This window comes from Hylobates moloch, unplaced genomic scaffold (genome assembly GCF_009828535.3).
Source record: "Hylobates moloch isolate HMO894 unplaced genomic scaffold, HMol_V3 SCAFFOLD_13, whole genome shotgun sequence".
Taxonomy (NCBI): Eukaryota; Metazoa; Chordata; class Mammalia; order Primates; family Hylobatidae; genus Hylobates; species Hylobates moloch.
The window spans coordinates 40,923,602-40,941,348 of record NW_026652288.1 but is presented as its reverse complement, the minus strand read 5'-3'; the positions used below and the strand labels follow the sequence as shown (position 1 = coordinate 40,941,348).

At 41.5% G+C, this 17,747-nt stretch overlaps 1 protein-coding gene and 1 pseudogene across 6 annotated transcripts in view; one reads left to right on the top strand and one right to left on the bottom strand.

Moving 5' to 3' along the window:
• Positions 1–17,747, top strand: part of LOC116480806 (small ribosomal subunit protein uS17-like) — a 165,197-nt pseudogene that overhangs the window by 134,173 nt on the left and 13,277 nt on the right.
• The window catches only part of CUNH12orf56 (chromosome unknown C12orf56 homolog), a 103,184-nt gene that overhangs the window by 78,519 nt on the left and 6,918 nt on the right, over positions 1–17,747 (bottom strand). The window contains exon 2 of one of the 6 annotated variants that reach the window (XM_058426657.1): positions 6,361–6,470. The exons of the other annotated variants lie outside the window; for them this stretch is intronic. Coding sequence (XP_058282640.1) covers positions 6,361–6,366 — 6 coding nt within the window. The 5' untranslated portion in view covers positions 6,367–6,470. The remainder of the gene's footprint in view (positions 1–6,360; positions 6,471–17,747) is intronic. 6 annotated transcript variants of the gene reach the window in all.

Here is a 17,747-nt window from a genome sequence, read left to right as displayed (position 1 = left end):
CCCAGCTACTGAGGAGGCTGAGGCAGGAGAATCACTTGAACCCAGGAGGCAGAGGTTGCAGTGAGCCAAGATCACACCACTGCGCTCCAGCCTGGGCGACACAGTGAGACTCCATCTCCAAAAAATAATAATAATAATCTCAGTTGCAAAACTTATGGTCACAAAACCATAGACAGAACAAAACTCTAACAGAAACATTTAATTCAACTTGGACTTAAGTAAAGAGGGCAAAGTGTTAGAGAAAGGAAGGTGGTTTCTCCTTTTTCTTATTTGCTTATGTTGGAGTTCAGGACATACTACCCCAAAATAGGGCACTTCACCAGATTGATTATTTTAAGCTGAAGGAACTTGAGGAATGACATGTACGGGAAGCACTTTTTGACCTTTCTCTGAAGCAGGTCATAAAATCTAGGAATAATTTTCTAACCTTCTTTTGATGCAGGTCATAAAACCCTCATGCGAAAGATGCCCTCCCTATATCCAGAGGAAAGGATAAAGTATCCGAACTGTTAGGCCTGTTTAGGCCTACCTTTCTCCAATTTGTTACACTGAGCTCATACTTTTTCTTTGTCCTATTATATTTCTCCATGACTTTCCTCTCTTCATCAAACCAAGCATAAAAACATTCAGGTTTAACCACTTCTTCAGATCTTCCTTTCCTTACGAAGGCCCCCACGTCACAGCAAACTTAAATAAATGTGTATGTTTTTCTCTTGTTAATCTATCTTTGGTTACAAGGGCCCCAAGCCACGAACCTAAGATGGGTAGAAGGAAAAGATGTATTTCCTCCTTTATACTTTTAAAAATTTAAAAAAAAAATTCAGAAGTAAAAATCTATGTTTAAAAAATGTCTCTTTCTAAAGATCACAGCATGTTTGTGAAGCCAGAGAGGACCACTCAGGAGCTAAGCAAGCCTAATTTACACATCTATGCGGGGCAAAGAGTTTTCTGAAAGCTTTTCCACTGTGAGCACTGAACAGGGCAGGAAAGCTTAATCCAAAGAACATGCTCTCAGTGCCTGAAGAAAGAAAAGAAGCTCTTTTTTTTTTTTTTTTTAAAGACGGAGTCTTGCTCTGTCACCCAGGCTGGAGTACAGTGGCATGATCTTGGCTCACTGCAACCTCCTCTTCCTGGGTTCAAGCAATTCTCCCTGCCTCAGCCTCCTGAGTAGCTGGGATTACAGGCACCCATCAACATGTCCGGCTAATTTTTGTAGTTTTAGTAAAGACAGGGTTTCACCATGTTGGCCAGGCTGGTCTCGAACTCCTGACCTTAAGTGATCCACCCGCCTTGGCCTCCCAAAGTGCTGGGATTACAGGAGTGAGCCACTGCGCCCAGCGAAAAGAAGCTCTTAAAAGGGACAAAGCTGAATTCAATCCCTTGTTAGCAATTTAGTTTAAACATGGTATTATTTGAAAGAAATATTTTTTTGCTTTACATCAGAGACATTTTTACAAAATTCAAAAACTGGCCAGGCGCGGTGGCTCACACCTGTAATCCCAGAACTTTGGGAGGCTGAGGCCAGCGATTGCATGAGGCCAGGAGTTCAAGACCAGCCTGGCCAACATGGCGAAACCCCGTCTCTACTAAAAATACAAAAATTAGCTGGACGTGGTGGCAGGTGCCTGTAATCCCAGCTACTCGGGAGGCTGAGGCAGGAGAATCGCTTGAACCTGGGAGGCGGAGGTTGCAGTGAGCCAAGATCATGCCATTGCACCCTAGCCTGGGCAACAGAGCAAGACTCCATCTCAAAAAATAAAAAAGAAAATTCAAAAACCAAAGCTTCCATTTAACCCAAAAATGTGAAAACATATAGATAATAGGTAGGTAGGTAGATAGATGATAGATAGATAGATAGATAGATAGATAGATAGATAGATAGATAGATAGATAGGATATTGTAATGCTCCTATAAAATACTTTTAAAATTTTCTAACTGTCCTAAAATAAGCTCAAAGTATGGTGAGTAAAATTCTATTTTGGATGGCTATTTAGCTTATTTAGGTTGAAAATAAGTTAAGATTTTTCATGTTTCATATAACATTGAATTTGTTTTTAGGACTGTTTATGACAGTTGAAAGAACTGCTTTTATCCAGACCCTTTTTAGCACAGGCAATAATATCTAAGTAATATATACCTGAAAATAATTTTAAAAGTCCAAATCAGGACACATACTTTTTTTTCCTAAGAATTGCCAGCAAAAAACCTTTGGTGTAACAATATATCACACCATTTATATACATTTGATAAATCAACTCTTTTAAGTGTAATTGCATAAAATTATTATTGAGCCAGGTGTGGTGTCATGCCTGTAATCCCAGAATTTGGGGAGGCCAAGATGGGCGGATCATTTGAAGTCAGGAGTTTGAGACCAGCCTGGCCAACGTGGTGAAACTGGTCTCTACTAAAAATACAAAAATGAGCCGGGTGTGGTGGCGTGCACCCGTAATCCCATCTACTCAGGAGGCTGAGGCAGTAGAATCACTTGAACCCGGGAGGCAGAGGTTGCAGTAAGCTGAGATTGCGTCACTGCACTCCAGCCTGGAGACAAAGTGAGACTCCATCTCAGAAAAAGAAAAAAAAACAAACAATTTTTATTGAACCAACACTGTATTTGTATGCCCCACCAATATAATGGTAATGTTAGAGGTAATTGAACCAGCAACTCCATCTTGAATAAGGGCTGCGTAAAATGAGGCTGAGACCTGCTGGGCCACATTCCCAGGCGGTTAAGGCGTTCTATAATAAGTCACAGGATGAGATAGAGCTCAGCACAAGATACAGGTCATAAAGACCTTGCTGATAAAACAGGTTGCAGTAAAGAAGTCAGCTAAAACCCACCAAAACCAAGATGGTGATGAGAGTGACCTCTGGTTGTCCTCACTGCTACACTCCCACCAGTGCCATGACAGTTTACAAATGCCATGCCAACCTCAGGAAGTTACCCTATATAGTCTTAAAAAGGGAGGAATGAAAAATTCACCTTTTGTTTAGCATATAATCAAGAAATAACCATAAAAATGGGCAACCAGCAGCCTTTGGGGTTGCTCTGCCTATGGAGTAGCCATTCTCTTCTTCCTTTACTTTTTTTTTTTTTTTTTTGAGATGGAGTTTCACTCTTGTTGCCCAGGCTGGAGTGCAATGGTGCAATCTCGGCTCACCGCAACCTCCTCCTCCCAGGTTCAGGCAATTCTCCTGCCTCAGCCTCCCGAGTATCTGGGATTACAGGCATGTGCCACCATGCCCGGCTAATTTTGTATTTTTAATAGAGACGGGGTTTCTCCATGTTGGTCAGGCTGGTCTCAAACTCTTGACCTCAGGTCATCTGCCCGCCTCGGCCTCCCAAGTGCTGGGATTACAGGCATGAGCCACCTTGCCTGGCCTACTCCTTTACCTTCTTAATAAATTAGCTTTCACTTTATGGACTCGCCTCGAATTCTTTCTTGCACAACATCCAAGAGCCCTTTCTTGGGGTCTGGATCGGGACCCCTTTCCAGTAACAGCAACTAGCCGTCTTTTCTCCTTAGAAACTGGGGCTGGGGAAGTTGGAGTTAGTTGCAAATGGTCTCCTAAGTTCTCACTCCCTGTCATAAATTATAGGATTTTGTAATATTTGGCCTAAGACTTGCTTTGGAAGGTGCTGTTACCAGAAAGGGGTCTCGATACAGAACCCAAGAGAGGGTTCATGGATCAGGCACAAGAAAGAATTCAGGATGGGTCCACGCTGCAAAGTGAAAGCAACTTTATTAAGAAACTAAAAGAGGCCAGGCGCGGTGGCTCATGCCTGTAATCCTAGCACTTTGGGAGGGTGAAGCGGGTGGATCACCTCAGGTCAGGACTTCAAGACCAGCCTGGCCAATGTGGTGAAACCCCATCTCTACTAAAAACACAAAAACTAGCCAGGCGTGGTGTCGGGTGCCTGTAATCTCAGCTATTCAGGAGGCTGAGGCAGGAGAATCAGTTCAACCTGGGGGGCGGAGGTTGCAGTGAGCCAAGATCACGTCATTGCACTCCAGCCTGGGTGACAGAGCAAGACTCCATCTCAAAAAAGAAAAAGAAAAAGAAAGTAAAGCAATAAGAATGGCTACTCCACAGGCTACTCCATAAAAAAATAGCCAATTTATTTCTTGATTATATGCTAAACAGAGGGTGGAACTCCTGACCTCGTGATCTGCCCTCCTCAGCCTCCCAAAGTACTAGGATTACAGGCATGAGCCACCATGCCCGGCCACTATTCCCATTTTATAAGGGAATACAAGGAACCTAAGGCTCAGAGAACTAAGTTACTTGCCCAAATTGCCACTGCTAATGAGTGGCAGACCAGAGATTCAAAATGAAGCCTATGCTCTCAACTTACACAAACTGACACACAAAATATAAAACAGCATGGTGGCTCATGCCTGTAATATCAGCACTTTGAGAGGCTCAGGTATATATAATATAATATATTCTACTATATATTATATTATATTATATATATTATATAATATATATAATTATATAGCTTATATATTATATAATATAGTTTATATATTATATTATAGTTTATATATAATATATAGTTTATATGTTATATATAGTTTATATATTATATAATATATAGTTTATAAACATAATATATAGTTCATATATTAATATATGAAATATAATAGTTTATATAATATATAATATAATATAGAGTTTAGTTTCTTTATATATACAAATATAAAGAAACTAAAATACTATGGGTCTAAAAATAAAATTGCTTCTATTATGAGATAGGACAATGTTACAACAAAGTAGATTTTTGTATTCTCACTATGAGACAACGTTTAAGGAGAGATATTCTTTTTTTTTTTTTTTTTTTTGAGACAAAGTCTCGCTCGTGTCACCCAGGCTAGAGTGCAGTGGCATGATCTTGGCTTACTGCAACCTCTGCCTCCTGGGTTCAAGCGATTCTCCTGCTCAGCCTCCCGAGTAGCTGAGATTATAGGCACCCACCACCACACCCAGCTAATTTTTGTATTTAGTAGAGATGGGATTTCACCATGTTGGCCAGGCTGGCCTTGAACTCTTGACCCCAAGTGACCCACCTGCCGCAGCCTCCCAAAGTGCTGGGATTACAGGTGTGAGCCACCGTGCCAGGCACTCTTTTTTTTTTTTTTTGAAATGGAGTCTTGCTGTGTCACCCAGGCTAGAGTACAGTGGCACAATCTCAGCTCACTGCAACCTCCACCTCCTGGGTTCAAGTGACTCTCCTGCCTCAGCCTCCGGAGTAGCTGGGATTACAGCTGCATGCCACCACACCCAGCTAATTTTTGTATTTTTAGTAGAGACGGGGTTTCACCAAGTTGGCCAGGCTAGTCTCAAACTCCTGACCTCAGTTGATCCACCCACCTCAACCTCCCAAAGTGCTGGGATTAGAGGTGTGAGCCACCGCGCCTGGCCTTGTTTTTTGGAGACCAGGTCTTGCTCTTTTGTTCAGGCTGGGGTGCAGTAGCACAATCATGGCTACTGCAGCCTCAACCTGCTTGGCTCAAGTGATGCTCCCACCTCAGCATACCAAAGTGCTGGTACTATAGGTGTCAGCCACCATGCCCAGCCTAAGGAGAGATACTATACTACACAAGCATGATTACTGTAACAAATGTCACAAAACCCTCAAAAATTCCAAATTTCCTAATTACTGAATTGACCCATTCTGCTTGTGTGGTGGCAAATTTCTTCATTTCTCATGCATTCTCATGAATCGTTCACCTATGGAGTTTCTTATCAAAGGCCTGACATCAAAGAGAGATTGAAACATGAAAGAACCTCAGACTATGAAAGCCTAAAAAATGAATTTAACACAAAATAATGTACACAGGTCAGGATTAAAATCACTTAGAAATCAGGATTCTGAGTGGACCATATTAAAGTGTTCTGAAGGAAAGCCGTCAGGCAGACAGCAATCTCATTACCAGAAATACATTATTCTAATTAAATTCTTATGGGCCAATTCATTCTTTTGTGCCCTATTATTAAGTACATCATCAACAAACTGGGTAATCACAGTAGACATCTTGACAAAAATTTGGAATGGTGGGGAAAACTATAAACTAGTAGTCAGGAAATCTGATTTCCAGTGTGGCCTCCACTACTAACTAGCAGTGTGACTTCAGTCAAATCACTTAACCTCTTTTGACATTGATTTCCTCATGTGTAAAACAAGAGATATGGAATAGGTTTAAGGTCTCTTCTGCTTTATGAAAGATACTGGCACTAGCAAACCTACAAGAAATACTAACTAAACAGAGTCCTTTAGGCTGAAATAAAAGAACTTAGGGAGTAACTTGAATGCAAATCAAGAAATCTCTTAAAGATAACTACATAGGGCTCACCATCATGGTTCATGCCTGTGATCGCAGCACTTTAGGAAGCTGAGGAAGGAGGATCGCCTGAAGCCAAGAAGTCAAAACCAACCTGGGCACCATAGTGAGATCCCATCTCTCTACAAAAAAAAAAAAAAAAAAAAAAAAAATTTAGGTAAAAATAAAAGACAGTTAAATGTCTTTTTTTTTTCTTTAGACAGAGTTTCATTCTGTTGCCCAGGCTGGAGTGCAGTGGCACAATCTTGGCTCACTGCAACCTCTGCCTCCCGAGTTCAAGTGATTCTCCTGCCTCAGCCTCCCAAATAGCTGGGATTACAGGCATGCGCCACCATGCCTGGCTAATTTTTGTATTTTTAGTAGAGACAGGGTTTCGCCATATTGGCTGGGCTGGTCTTGAACTCCTGACTACAAGCGATCTGCCAGCCTCAGCCTCCCAAAGTGCTAGGATTACAGGCGTGAGCCACTGTGCCTGACCTTAAAATGTATTTTTTGTTTGTAACTCTTTTTATCTCCTATCTAATTAAAAGACCACTGCATAAAGCAGTACTTATAAATCTGTGTTGATGGGAACACAATGTGTAAAATGTAATCTGTATGACAGTAATAGCACAAAGGAGGGGGAAAGAACAGAGCTATATGGAAGCAAAATTTTTATATACTATTAAAATCAAGCTTATAGGCCAGACGTGGTCAGGAGTTTGAGACCAGCCTGGTCAACATAGCAATACCCTGTCTCCACAAAAAATACAAAAATTAGTCAGGTGTGGTGGCAGGCACCTGTAATCCCAGCTACTTAGGAGGCTGAGGCTGGAGAATTGCTTGAACCCAGGAGGCAGAAGTTGCAATGAGCCGAGATTGTGCCACTATACTCCAGCCTGGGTGACAGAGTGAGACTCTGCCCACCCGCCCCAAAAAAAAAAAAAGATAGGCCAGTTGCAGTGACTCATGCCTATAATCCCAGCACTTTCAGAGGCCAAGGCTGGAGGATCATTTGAGGTCAGGAGTTCGAGACCAGCCTGACCAACAGAGCAAAACCACACCTCTACCAAAAATACAAAAATTAGCTGGGTGTGGTGGCACACGCCTGTAGTCCCAGCTACTTGGGAGGCTGAGGCATGAGAATCGCTTGAGCTCAGGAGGCAGAGGTTGCAGTGAGCTGAAATTGCGCCCCTGCATTCCAGCCTGGGCAACAGACTGTGTCTCAAAAAAAAAAAAAAAAAAAAGATAAAAAGATGCTAATTGCACCAATTTTAAAATTGGAACTAGAAGAAAAAACCTTGAATAACTGAAACAATCTTGAGAAAGAAGAAAAATGCTGAAGGCATCACATTTCCTGAATTAAAATATATTATAAAGCTCTAGTAATTAAAACTGTAAGATACTAATGTGAAAACAGACATATAGACCATTGGAAGAGAATAGAGAGCCCAGAGCCAGGCATGGCGGCTCACACCTGTAATCCCAACTACTTGGGAAGATTGCTTGAGCCCAGGAGTTCAAGGCTGCAGTGAGCTACCATTGCACCACTACACTCCACATTGGGCCATAGAGTGAGACCCCATCTCTAAAAAACAAAAACAAAAGAATAGAGAGCCCAGAAATAAACCCACACATATATGGTCAACTGATCTTCCACATGAATGCCAAAAATACACAACAAGGATATGTTGGAAAAACTGGATATCAGCCAGACACGGTGGCTCACACTTGTAATCCCAGCACTTTGGGAGGCCGAGGCTGGTGGATCATCTGAGGTCAGGAGTTTGAGTCCAGCCTGGCTAACACCGCAAAACTGTCTCTACCAAAAACATTACAAAAAAACACTCGCCGGGAGTGGTGGCACACATGTGTAATCCTAGCTACTGAGGTGTGACAATCACTTGAACCCAAGAGGCAGAGATTGCAGTGAGCCAAAATGGCACTGCTGTACGCCAGCCTGGGCGACAGAATGAGACCCTGTCTCAAAAAAACAAAACCAAAAACACTGGATATCCACATGCAAAAGAAGGATAATGATATCAGAATATCTTATACTATAAAAAAATCAACTCACAATGGATTAAAGACTTAAATGTTAAGAACTGAAATTGTAAAACTCCTTATAAGAAAATCCAGGGGGTGGCCAGGCGTGGTGGTTCATATCTGTAATCCCAGCACTTTGGGAGGCCGAGGCAGGTAGATCATCTGAGGTCAGGAGTTTGAGACCAGCCTGGGTAACATGGTGAAACCTGGCTCTAAGAAAAATACAAAAATTAGCTGGGCATGGTAGTGCACGCCTGTAATCCCAGCTACTTGGGAGGCTGAGGCAGGAGAATTGCTTGAACCCAGGAGGTAGAGGTTGCAGTGAGCTGAGATCATGCCATTGCACTCCAGTCTGGGTGACAGAGTGAGACTCTGTCTCAAATAAAAACAAAATAATAATAAAAAGAAAATACAGGGGGAAAGTGTCATGATATTGGTCTTGGCAATGATTTCTTTTCTTTTTTTTTTTTTTTTTTTTTTTTGCATGCACCACCACACCCGGCTAATTTTTGTATTTTAGTTGAGACAGGGCTTCACTATGGTGGCCAGGCTGGTCTCGAACTACTGACCTCAAGTGACCCCTCCTCCTCGGCCTCCATAAGTCCTAGGATTACAGGCGTGAGCCACTGCACCTAGCCACTTACATAGTACTTTCTATGTTCAAAATATGTTCTAAGCATTTTTTGTACATTTACTTATTTGATCTTCATACCTACCTTAGAAGATAGGTATTATATGTTATAGTTGAGGAAACTGAGGCATGGAGGAAGTTAAGGGATTTGCCCAAAGGTTCATAAAACCCAAGAGTTCATTTGTAAGCAAGTATTGAGAACATGCTATTAAACGATGTTTTTTACCTTTGTTCAAAAAAAAGCCCTAAGAGTTTAATCATACAAACTGATTTGTAGTTTAGCAGAACAGTTCATTATCATTTAAATATGAAAGTATTCCATGGCAATATTTTATTGCGAACTATGTCTGACTACCTATTACTTTAACCTAAATCTTAAGCTGTAGGAAATGGTTTGAATTTAATGATCTTGAGGCTTTTAGTAATTTTTTTTTAGGTTTTGCTTTTCTTTTCCTTGAGACAGAGTCTTGCTCTGTTGTCCAGGCTGGAGTGCAATGGCGTGATCTTGGCTCACTGCAACCACTGCCTCCAGGTTCAAGCGATTCTCCTCCGTCAGCTTCCTGAGTTGCTGGGATTACAGGCACATGCCACCATGTCCAGCTAATTTTTGTATTTTTGGTAGAGACGAAGTTTCACCATGTTGGCCAGGCTGGGTCTCAAACTCCTGACCTCAGGTGATCTGCCCACCTCAGCCTCTCAAAGTGCTGGGATTACAGGCATGAGCCACCATGCCCGGCCTGGCTCTACTAAGTCCCAATTTGAGTTTAGATACATTGTAGAAACCTGATCAAGCACATGCTTTTCCCTCCTTTTGGAACACACTAGCCATTTTTCTCTGCCTAGAAACTTCTAATCATTCTCTAAGACTAAGCTTTTTACTTCCTCAATGAAACTTTACCTGCGTTATGCCCTCAACAGAATATGTCACTCTCTCTTCTGGTTTCCTACAATATTCTGCTTATTGTATCTGTTTTCACATTTCGTTTCATTATCATTATCTGTTTATAACTGTTTTCCTTTTTCATTTGCTTGCCTCCTTCCCTAAGTTATGAGTTACTCAAAAACAGGTACCATTTTTTATTCACTTTTATGTTTTTGGTTCCTGGTAGTTCGAAACATTTGTGGAATACTCCATATGAAATCTAATATTGAGGCAAGCAGATTACTTGAGCCCAGAAGTTTGAGACCAGTCTGGGCAATATGGTGAAACCCTGTCTCTACAAAAAATATGAAAAATTAGCTGGGCGTGGTGGCGTGTACTTGTAGTCCTTGCGCAGGCTGAGGTGGGAGGATCACTTGAGCCCAGAAGGCAGAGGTTGTAGTGAGCTGAGATTGTACCACTGCACTCTAGCGTGGGCAACAGGGTAAGACCCTGTCTTGAAAAAAAACAAAGAAAACAAAATCTAATATCCATGTAATGGAAGTGCACAATGTAGAGAAAAGTTTGGAGATCAACTGGGCCACAGTTCTGAAATCAGTGTAAGACCCAGCAGGTGCTAAATTGTGAGACATCTTTCAGCTTCCATGGTCCTTTCAGGACCCAACTTCTCTGCACAGCAAACTCTAACTCTCCAGTCTCCATTAAAGGAAGGAAAGCAAGTAACAAATTATTTGTTGTAATTTAATGAGTTACCTGATCTGAGAGTATTTCAAAGAATCTAAAAGAGGACCAATGGTAAACCCAAAGGATTGAATCCACTGATACATTTTTTTAGGGGGTTAAAATTTATTTATATATTTTTTTATCTTCTTGTTCATGTTCTCTCATGAAAATCTACTAACACAGTGGCCAATATATGGAAACATTCTGAGTAGCTTTTCCCCAAATTAAACCACATCAGCAATTACCTTCACATTGTACATAAGCTTAGTCCTAAGTAGAAACTATTTTTCCATTTGAAACTTGGCAAACCCTCTCATTTTCATAATTAAAAACTTCATTGCCATCTCCACCAGGTGGTCTTTTTTTCCATTATATTCTACTTGGGCTTTAGTGTACCAATCCCTAAGGAAGTCTGGGTAGATGAGCTATTTTTAGAATCTATGAATATTGCTGGCATGAATGATCCATCTACAAATTCCCAAAAGAATTACCAGTTTTGAGAATTAAGCAGTGCCTCATCATAATATTGAAAATTATTTCAGTGTTAGGCTTGAAAACTCATTGCCTCAGGGTCTGGATACACAGCCAAGAAAGACTAAAAGTAACGATCTTTCAAATCCTGGCCCTAGGAAAAGGATGCTACATCCCACCTGGGCCTTTTCAGCTAAACTGGTCCTTGAACCTCATCAACAACAGCAAAGACACCAGTCTGGGCTTTGAAGGGTGGCAATCTTGAATGGAGAGTCATGGGGTCTCTAAGAATAATATATCACTCACAAATGTATCTACATCATTTTTCACCATATTTATATTTGCAACTGATATTAATTTATCTTACTTTTATCAAAACTTTTTTTTTCCAACTTTTTTTTTCTTTTTTTTCCGAGATGGAGTCTCGCTGTCACCTAGGCTGGAGTGCAGTGGTGAGATCTTGGCTCACTGCAAACTCCGCCTCCCAGGTTCCAGTGATTCTCCTGCCTCAGCCTCCTGAGTAGCTGGGATTACAGGTGCCCGCCACCGTGCCCGCCACCATGCCCGGCTAATTTTTTAATTTTTATTAGAGACAGGATTTCACCATGTTGGCCAGACTAGTCTCAAACTCCTGACCTCAGGTGATCTGCCCACCTCAGCCTCCCAAAGTGCTGGAATTACAGGTGTGAGCCACCATCCCCAGTCTTTATTTTCAACTTTTAAGTTCAGGGGTACATGTGCAGAACATGCAGGTTTGCTATTAGGTTGGTGCAAACATAAGTGCGGTTTTTGCATTGTTGAAATTTGCTGTTTGATATTGGAATACATTCTTAAATAAATGTGGTTATGTTATACATCATTTTAATGCACGTTTCTTGCTTTTTTTTGCTAATGACTTATTACTTGCTGTTTATTTTATATTATTTTATTATTTATTTATTTTTTTTTTGAGAGGGAGTCTCACTCTGGAGTACAGTGGCATGACCATGGCTCACTATAACCTCTGCCTCCAAGGTTCAAGCAATTCTCCTGCCTCAGCCTCCTGAGTAGCTGGCAGTACAGGCCCATGCCACCATGCCCAGCTAATTTTGTATTTTTAGGAGAGACGGTTTCACCATGTTGGCCAGGCTGGTCTTGAACTCCTGGCCTCAAGTGATTCACCTGCTTCAGCCTCCCAAAGTGCTGGGATTACAGGAATGAGCCACCGTGCCAAGCCCGTATTTTATATTTATTTTAGAGTATGGAAATGAGGTTAGAGGAAAAGGAAATTATTTTTGTCTTTTTGAGCAATTTTCTTATTCAAGTTCAAAATGGGTCATAAAGCAGTGGAGACAACTCGCAACATCAACAATGCATTTGGCCCAGGAACTGCAAACAAGTGTACAGTGTAGTGGTGGTTCAAGAAGTTCTGCAAAGGAGACCACAGCCTTGAAGATGAGGAGCATAGAGGCTGGCCATTGGAAGCTGACAATAACAAATTGAGAGCAATCATCGAGGCTGATCCTCTTACAACTACACAAAAAGTTTCGGAAGAACTCAACATCAACCATTCTATGGTCGTTCAGCATCTGAAGCAAATTCAAAATGTGAAAAAGCTTGATAAATGCGTGTCTCATGAGTTAAGCGAAAATTTAAAAAATCATCATTTTAAAGTGTCGTCTTCTCTTATTTTATGCAACAACAACAAACAGTTTTTCCAATTGGATTGTGATGTGCAATGAAAAGTGGATTTTATACTACAATCAGTGACAACCAGCTCAGTGGTGGGACTGAGAAGAAGCTCCAAAGCATTTCCCAAAGCCAACCTGCACTGAAAAAAAGGTCATGGTCAGCTTGTGTGGTGATCTGCTGCCGGTCTGATCTACTACAGCTTTCTGAATCCCAGCAAACCCATTACATCTGAGAATCATGCTCAGCAAATAGATGAGATGCACCAAAACTGCAACGCCTGCAGCCGGCATTGGTCAATAGGAAAGGCCCAATTCTTTTCCACAGCAATATCTGACTGCACATCACACAACCAACACTTCAGAAGTTGAAAGAATTGGGCTATGAAATTCTGCCTTTTCCGTCATATTCACCTGACCTCTTGCCAACTGACTACCACTTCTTCAAGCATCTTGACAACTTTTGGCAGGGAAAATGCTCCCACAACCAGCAGGATGCATAAAATGCTTTCCAAGAGTTCATTGAGCCCCAAAGCATGGATTTTTAAGCTATAGGAATTAACAAGCCTATTTCTTGTTGGCAAAAATGTATTGATTGTAATGGTTGCTATCTTAATGAATAAAGATGTGTTTGAACCTAAAATCCACAGTCCGAAACAGCAATTACTTTTGCACCAATCTAATACATAGATAAATCTGTGCCAGCACTTTGGGAGGCTGAGGCAGGTGGATCACTTGAGGCCAGGAGTTCAAGACCAGCCTGGCCGCCATAGTGAAATCCCGTCTCAATTAAAAATACAAACATTAGCCGGGTGTAGTGGCACATGCCTGTAATCCCAGCTACTCAGGAGGCTGAGGCAGGAGAATCGCTTGAACCCAGGAGGCAGAGGTTGCAGTAAGCTGAGATTATACCACTGCACTCCAGCCTGGGTGACAGGAATGAAACCTCATCTAAAAAAAAAAAAAAAAAAAAAAAAAAGGTGAACAGAACCCCTTGCTAATCTGTGATGAATAAGTAGCTTGAATCTTGAATCAGACCTAAACTTCTGTTGTGTTGAAGCACTGAGACTTTGGGGCTATTTGTTAGTGCAGCTTAATCTAAGCTTTCTGACCAATGCATTGTCCTTACAATCACTGGGAATATAGCAGTGAATCAAATTGATAAGATGCCTGCCTTCATGAAGCTTCTTAAGACTTGAATGCAATTTTCATACTATTCTATTCAAACAAATAATTTAGAAGAAGACAAATTGACTGATGTGAGTTTACCACTTCCTGCTGTCTCCCACAGTGAGAGCCTTAAAATGCTATAAAGTAGTCAAAATAAAGAAGAAAACTGGAAAAGAAAAGAAGCATCTATAATATGGCCTCAGCTTACGTTAACTCTTAATACCTGTCAAAACGCATGATACAGCCAAACAACACAGGGATCATCTCACAATATGCACAAAGAAGTGCATAGAGAGCTAAACATGAGCATCATGAGACCTATAAGATTTTATCCAGGCTCTGCCACCCACTGCCTGAGTAACCCTGGCCAGTGTGATAAGCGGTCAGTTTCTGGACTCCCTCAACCCTTGGATATAAGGAAATATGAACTCCTTCTCTAAGAGATAAGCTATATGATAGATCTGAGCATTTATTAATTAATTAATTCATTCTTCTAATCAGCAAATAGTTATTGACCGTCTACTAAGTGTCAGGGAATGTGATGCACAGTGACACAGGGATGAACAAGAGAGGCAAGGTCCTACTCCCATGTAGCTTACATTTACCATGGGAAATAGCAAACAGCAAATTGTTAAACGAGTTAATCTTATAAAATGCAAATAGTGATAACTACTTTGAAACAAACAAATGAGTAAGTGTGATAGGGGAATGGTACTTTTAGTTTGAGTGGTCAGAGAGGCATCCTTGTGGAAGTGATGATGAGTCTGGGCTGTAATATGACTTACGCAAAAGAACCAACCCCTGAGGATCTCGAGTGTTCTAGGTAGAAAGGCAAGTACAAAGGCTCTGAGGTATAGAAGGGCATAAAGAACGTGGGGAAGAGTGGTAGGAGATGAGTCAGAGAGACAGCAGGGTTAAATCATGCAGGCTTTTGTAAGCAATAAGGAGTTTGGAGGCTCATGGAGATTTTGAATCAGAAGCACGTTATAATTTAATTTATGATTTATTTTCAAAGATAACCACAATGTAACCACCCAACAGGTTCACCTTGCCTGCTGCCTAGACAATTTATCAAGACAGGAGAACTGCAATAGACAAAGAGTAATTCATGCAGGGCCAGCTGTATGGGAGACTAGAGTTTTATTATTACTCAAAACAGTCTCCCTGAGAATTTGGGGATTAGAGTTTTTAAGGATAATTTTGGGTGGGGGCAGTGAGTCAGGAGTGTTGATTGGTTGGGTCGGAGACGAAATCATAGGGAGCCAAAGCTGTTCTTTTACCCTGAGTCAGTTCCTGGGTGGGGGCCACAAAATCAGACAACTCAGTCTATCCTACCTGGGTGGTGCCAGCCGATCCATCAAGTGCAGAGTCTGCAAAATATCTCAAGCACTGATCTTAGGTTTTACAATAGTGATGTTATCCCCTGGAACAATTTGAGGAGAGTCAGAATCTTGTAGCCTCCAGCTGCATGTCTCCTAAACCATAATTTCTAATCTTGTGGCTAATTTGTTAGTCCTACAATGGCAGTCTAGTTCTTAGGCAAGAAGCGTGTTTGTTTTGGGAAAGGGCTGTTATTATCTTTGTTTTAAACTATAAACTAAGTTCCTCCAAAAGTTAGTTCAGCCTATGCCCAGAAATGAACAAGGATAGCTTGGAGGTTAGAAGCAAAATGGAGTCGGTTACGTCAGATCTCTTTCACTGTCTCAGTTATAATTTTGCAATGATAGTTCCACCAACTGCTATATGGGAAGGAATGAGTTTAGGAGGCAATTTCAAAAGTCTGGTTAAGAAACTGGACAGGTGGAAACAGAAAATAGGGTCAGAAAGTTCATGAATATATTTTGGAAAACAAGTCAAAAGAACCAACTGATGAGTTGGATGTGGCAAGTCAAAGACTGAATCAAGGATGGCGGAAGATGATGTCATTTGGTAAAATAGGGAAAACCAAGGAGGAATGGATTTGGGGGTGGAAATGAGCAATTGTGTTTTTGAACACATTGAACTTGATATACCTACCAGGCAGAATTTTTAGGAAGAATAAACTCAGCAGGGCGCGGTGGCTCATGCCTGTAATCCCAGCACTTTGGGAGGTCAAGGCGGGTGGATCACCTGAGGTCAGGAGTTCAAGACCAGCCTGGCCAACATGGTGAAACCCTGTCTCTACTAAAAAATGCAAAAATTAGCCAGGCATGGTGGTGTGCCCCTGTAACCTCAGCTACGTGGGAGGCTGAGGCACAAGAATCGCTTGAACTGGGAGGTGGAGGTTGCAGTGAGCTGAGATTGCACCACTGCACTCCAGCCTGGGCCACAGAACGAGACTCTTGTCTCAAAAAAAAAGAATAAATGAGATAACATTTTAAAACACCTAACACATAATCAGTACTCAAAAAAAACAATTATTTTCTTTCCAAATTTGCCAAATTTCTTAAAGCCAGGTGCCCTAATTTGAAAAAGGGACGATAATCTTACAGATTCATAGTGTGCCTTAATTGACTTAATATATGTGAATAAAGGTTATTAATAATAACTAATGCATATATAGGTCTTACCATGTTCTAAGCACTCTTTTAAGTATATGTAATCTATTAATCAGTTTAAGCCAACAACTCTATAAGTAAAAGTGCCATTATAAAATTATAACTGACGGCCGGGCACAGTGGCTCATGCCTATAATCCCAGCACTTTGGGAGGCCGAGGCGGGTGGATCACAAGGTCAGGAGATCAAGACCATCCTGGCTAACACGGTGAAACCCTGTCTCTACTAAAAATACAAAAATTAGCTAGGCATGGTGGCAGGTGCCTGTAGTCCCAGCTGCTAAGGAGGCTGGGGCAGGAAAATGGTGTGAACCCAGGAGGCGGAGTGCAATGAGCCAAGACCGTGCCACTGCACTCCAGCCTGGGTGACAGAGCGAGACTCTGTCTCAAAAAAAGAAAAAAAATTATAACTGAAACAGTGAAAGAGATCCAACCTAACCAACTCCATCTGGCTTCTAACTTCCAAGCAATCCTTGTTCATTACTGGGCATCCATGAAACTAATTTTGGGAGGAGCCTAGTTTATAGTTAAACTTTGAAACTTTGATCTCTGGCCGAGCACAGTGTCTCACACCTGTAATCCCAGCACTTTGGGAGGCTGAGGCAGGCAGATCACTTGAGTCCAGGAGTTTGAGACCAACCTGGGAAACATAGCAAAACTCTGTCTCTACAAAAATTACAAAAAATAGCTGAGCATGGTGGAGTGTGCCTGTAATCCCAGCTACTAAGGAGGATGAGGTGGGAGGATCACTTGAGCCTGGGAGGTCTAGGTTGCAGTGAGCAGAGGTGTCACCAGTGCAATCCAGCCTGGGCGACAAAGTCTCAAAAAAAAAAAAAAAAAAAAAACCAAGAAAACCCAAATAGTACCTCTTTTGTTTAATTGCATTTTCCTGATTATAAATGAGAGAACCAATTTTTTTTTTTTTTTTTGAGACAGAGTCTTGTTTGTTGCCCAGGCTGGAGTGCAGTGGCGTGATCTTGGCTCACTGCAACTTCTGCCTCCCGGGTTCAAGCAATTCTCCTGCCTCAGCCTCCCGAGTAGCTGGGACTACAGCGTGCCACCACATCCAGCTAATTTTTGTATTTTTCATAGAAACGGGGTTTCATCATGTTGGCCAGGCTGGTCTTGAACTCCTGACCTCGTGATCTGCCCACCTCAGCCTCCCAAAGTGCTGGGATTACAGGCATGAGCCACCAAGCTGGACCCAACATTTCCCTTCCCCCTTTCATAATATAGGTAAATGTGCTGATACAATGTAAAAAAAAAATTGATTAAAAAAAGAAGTCCACAACTGTAA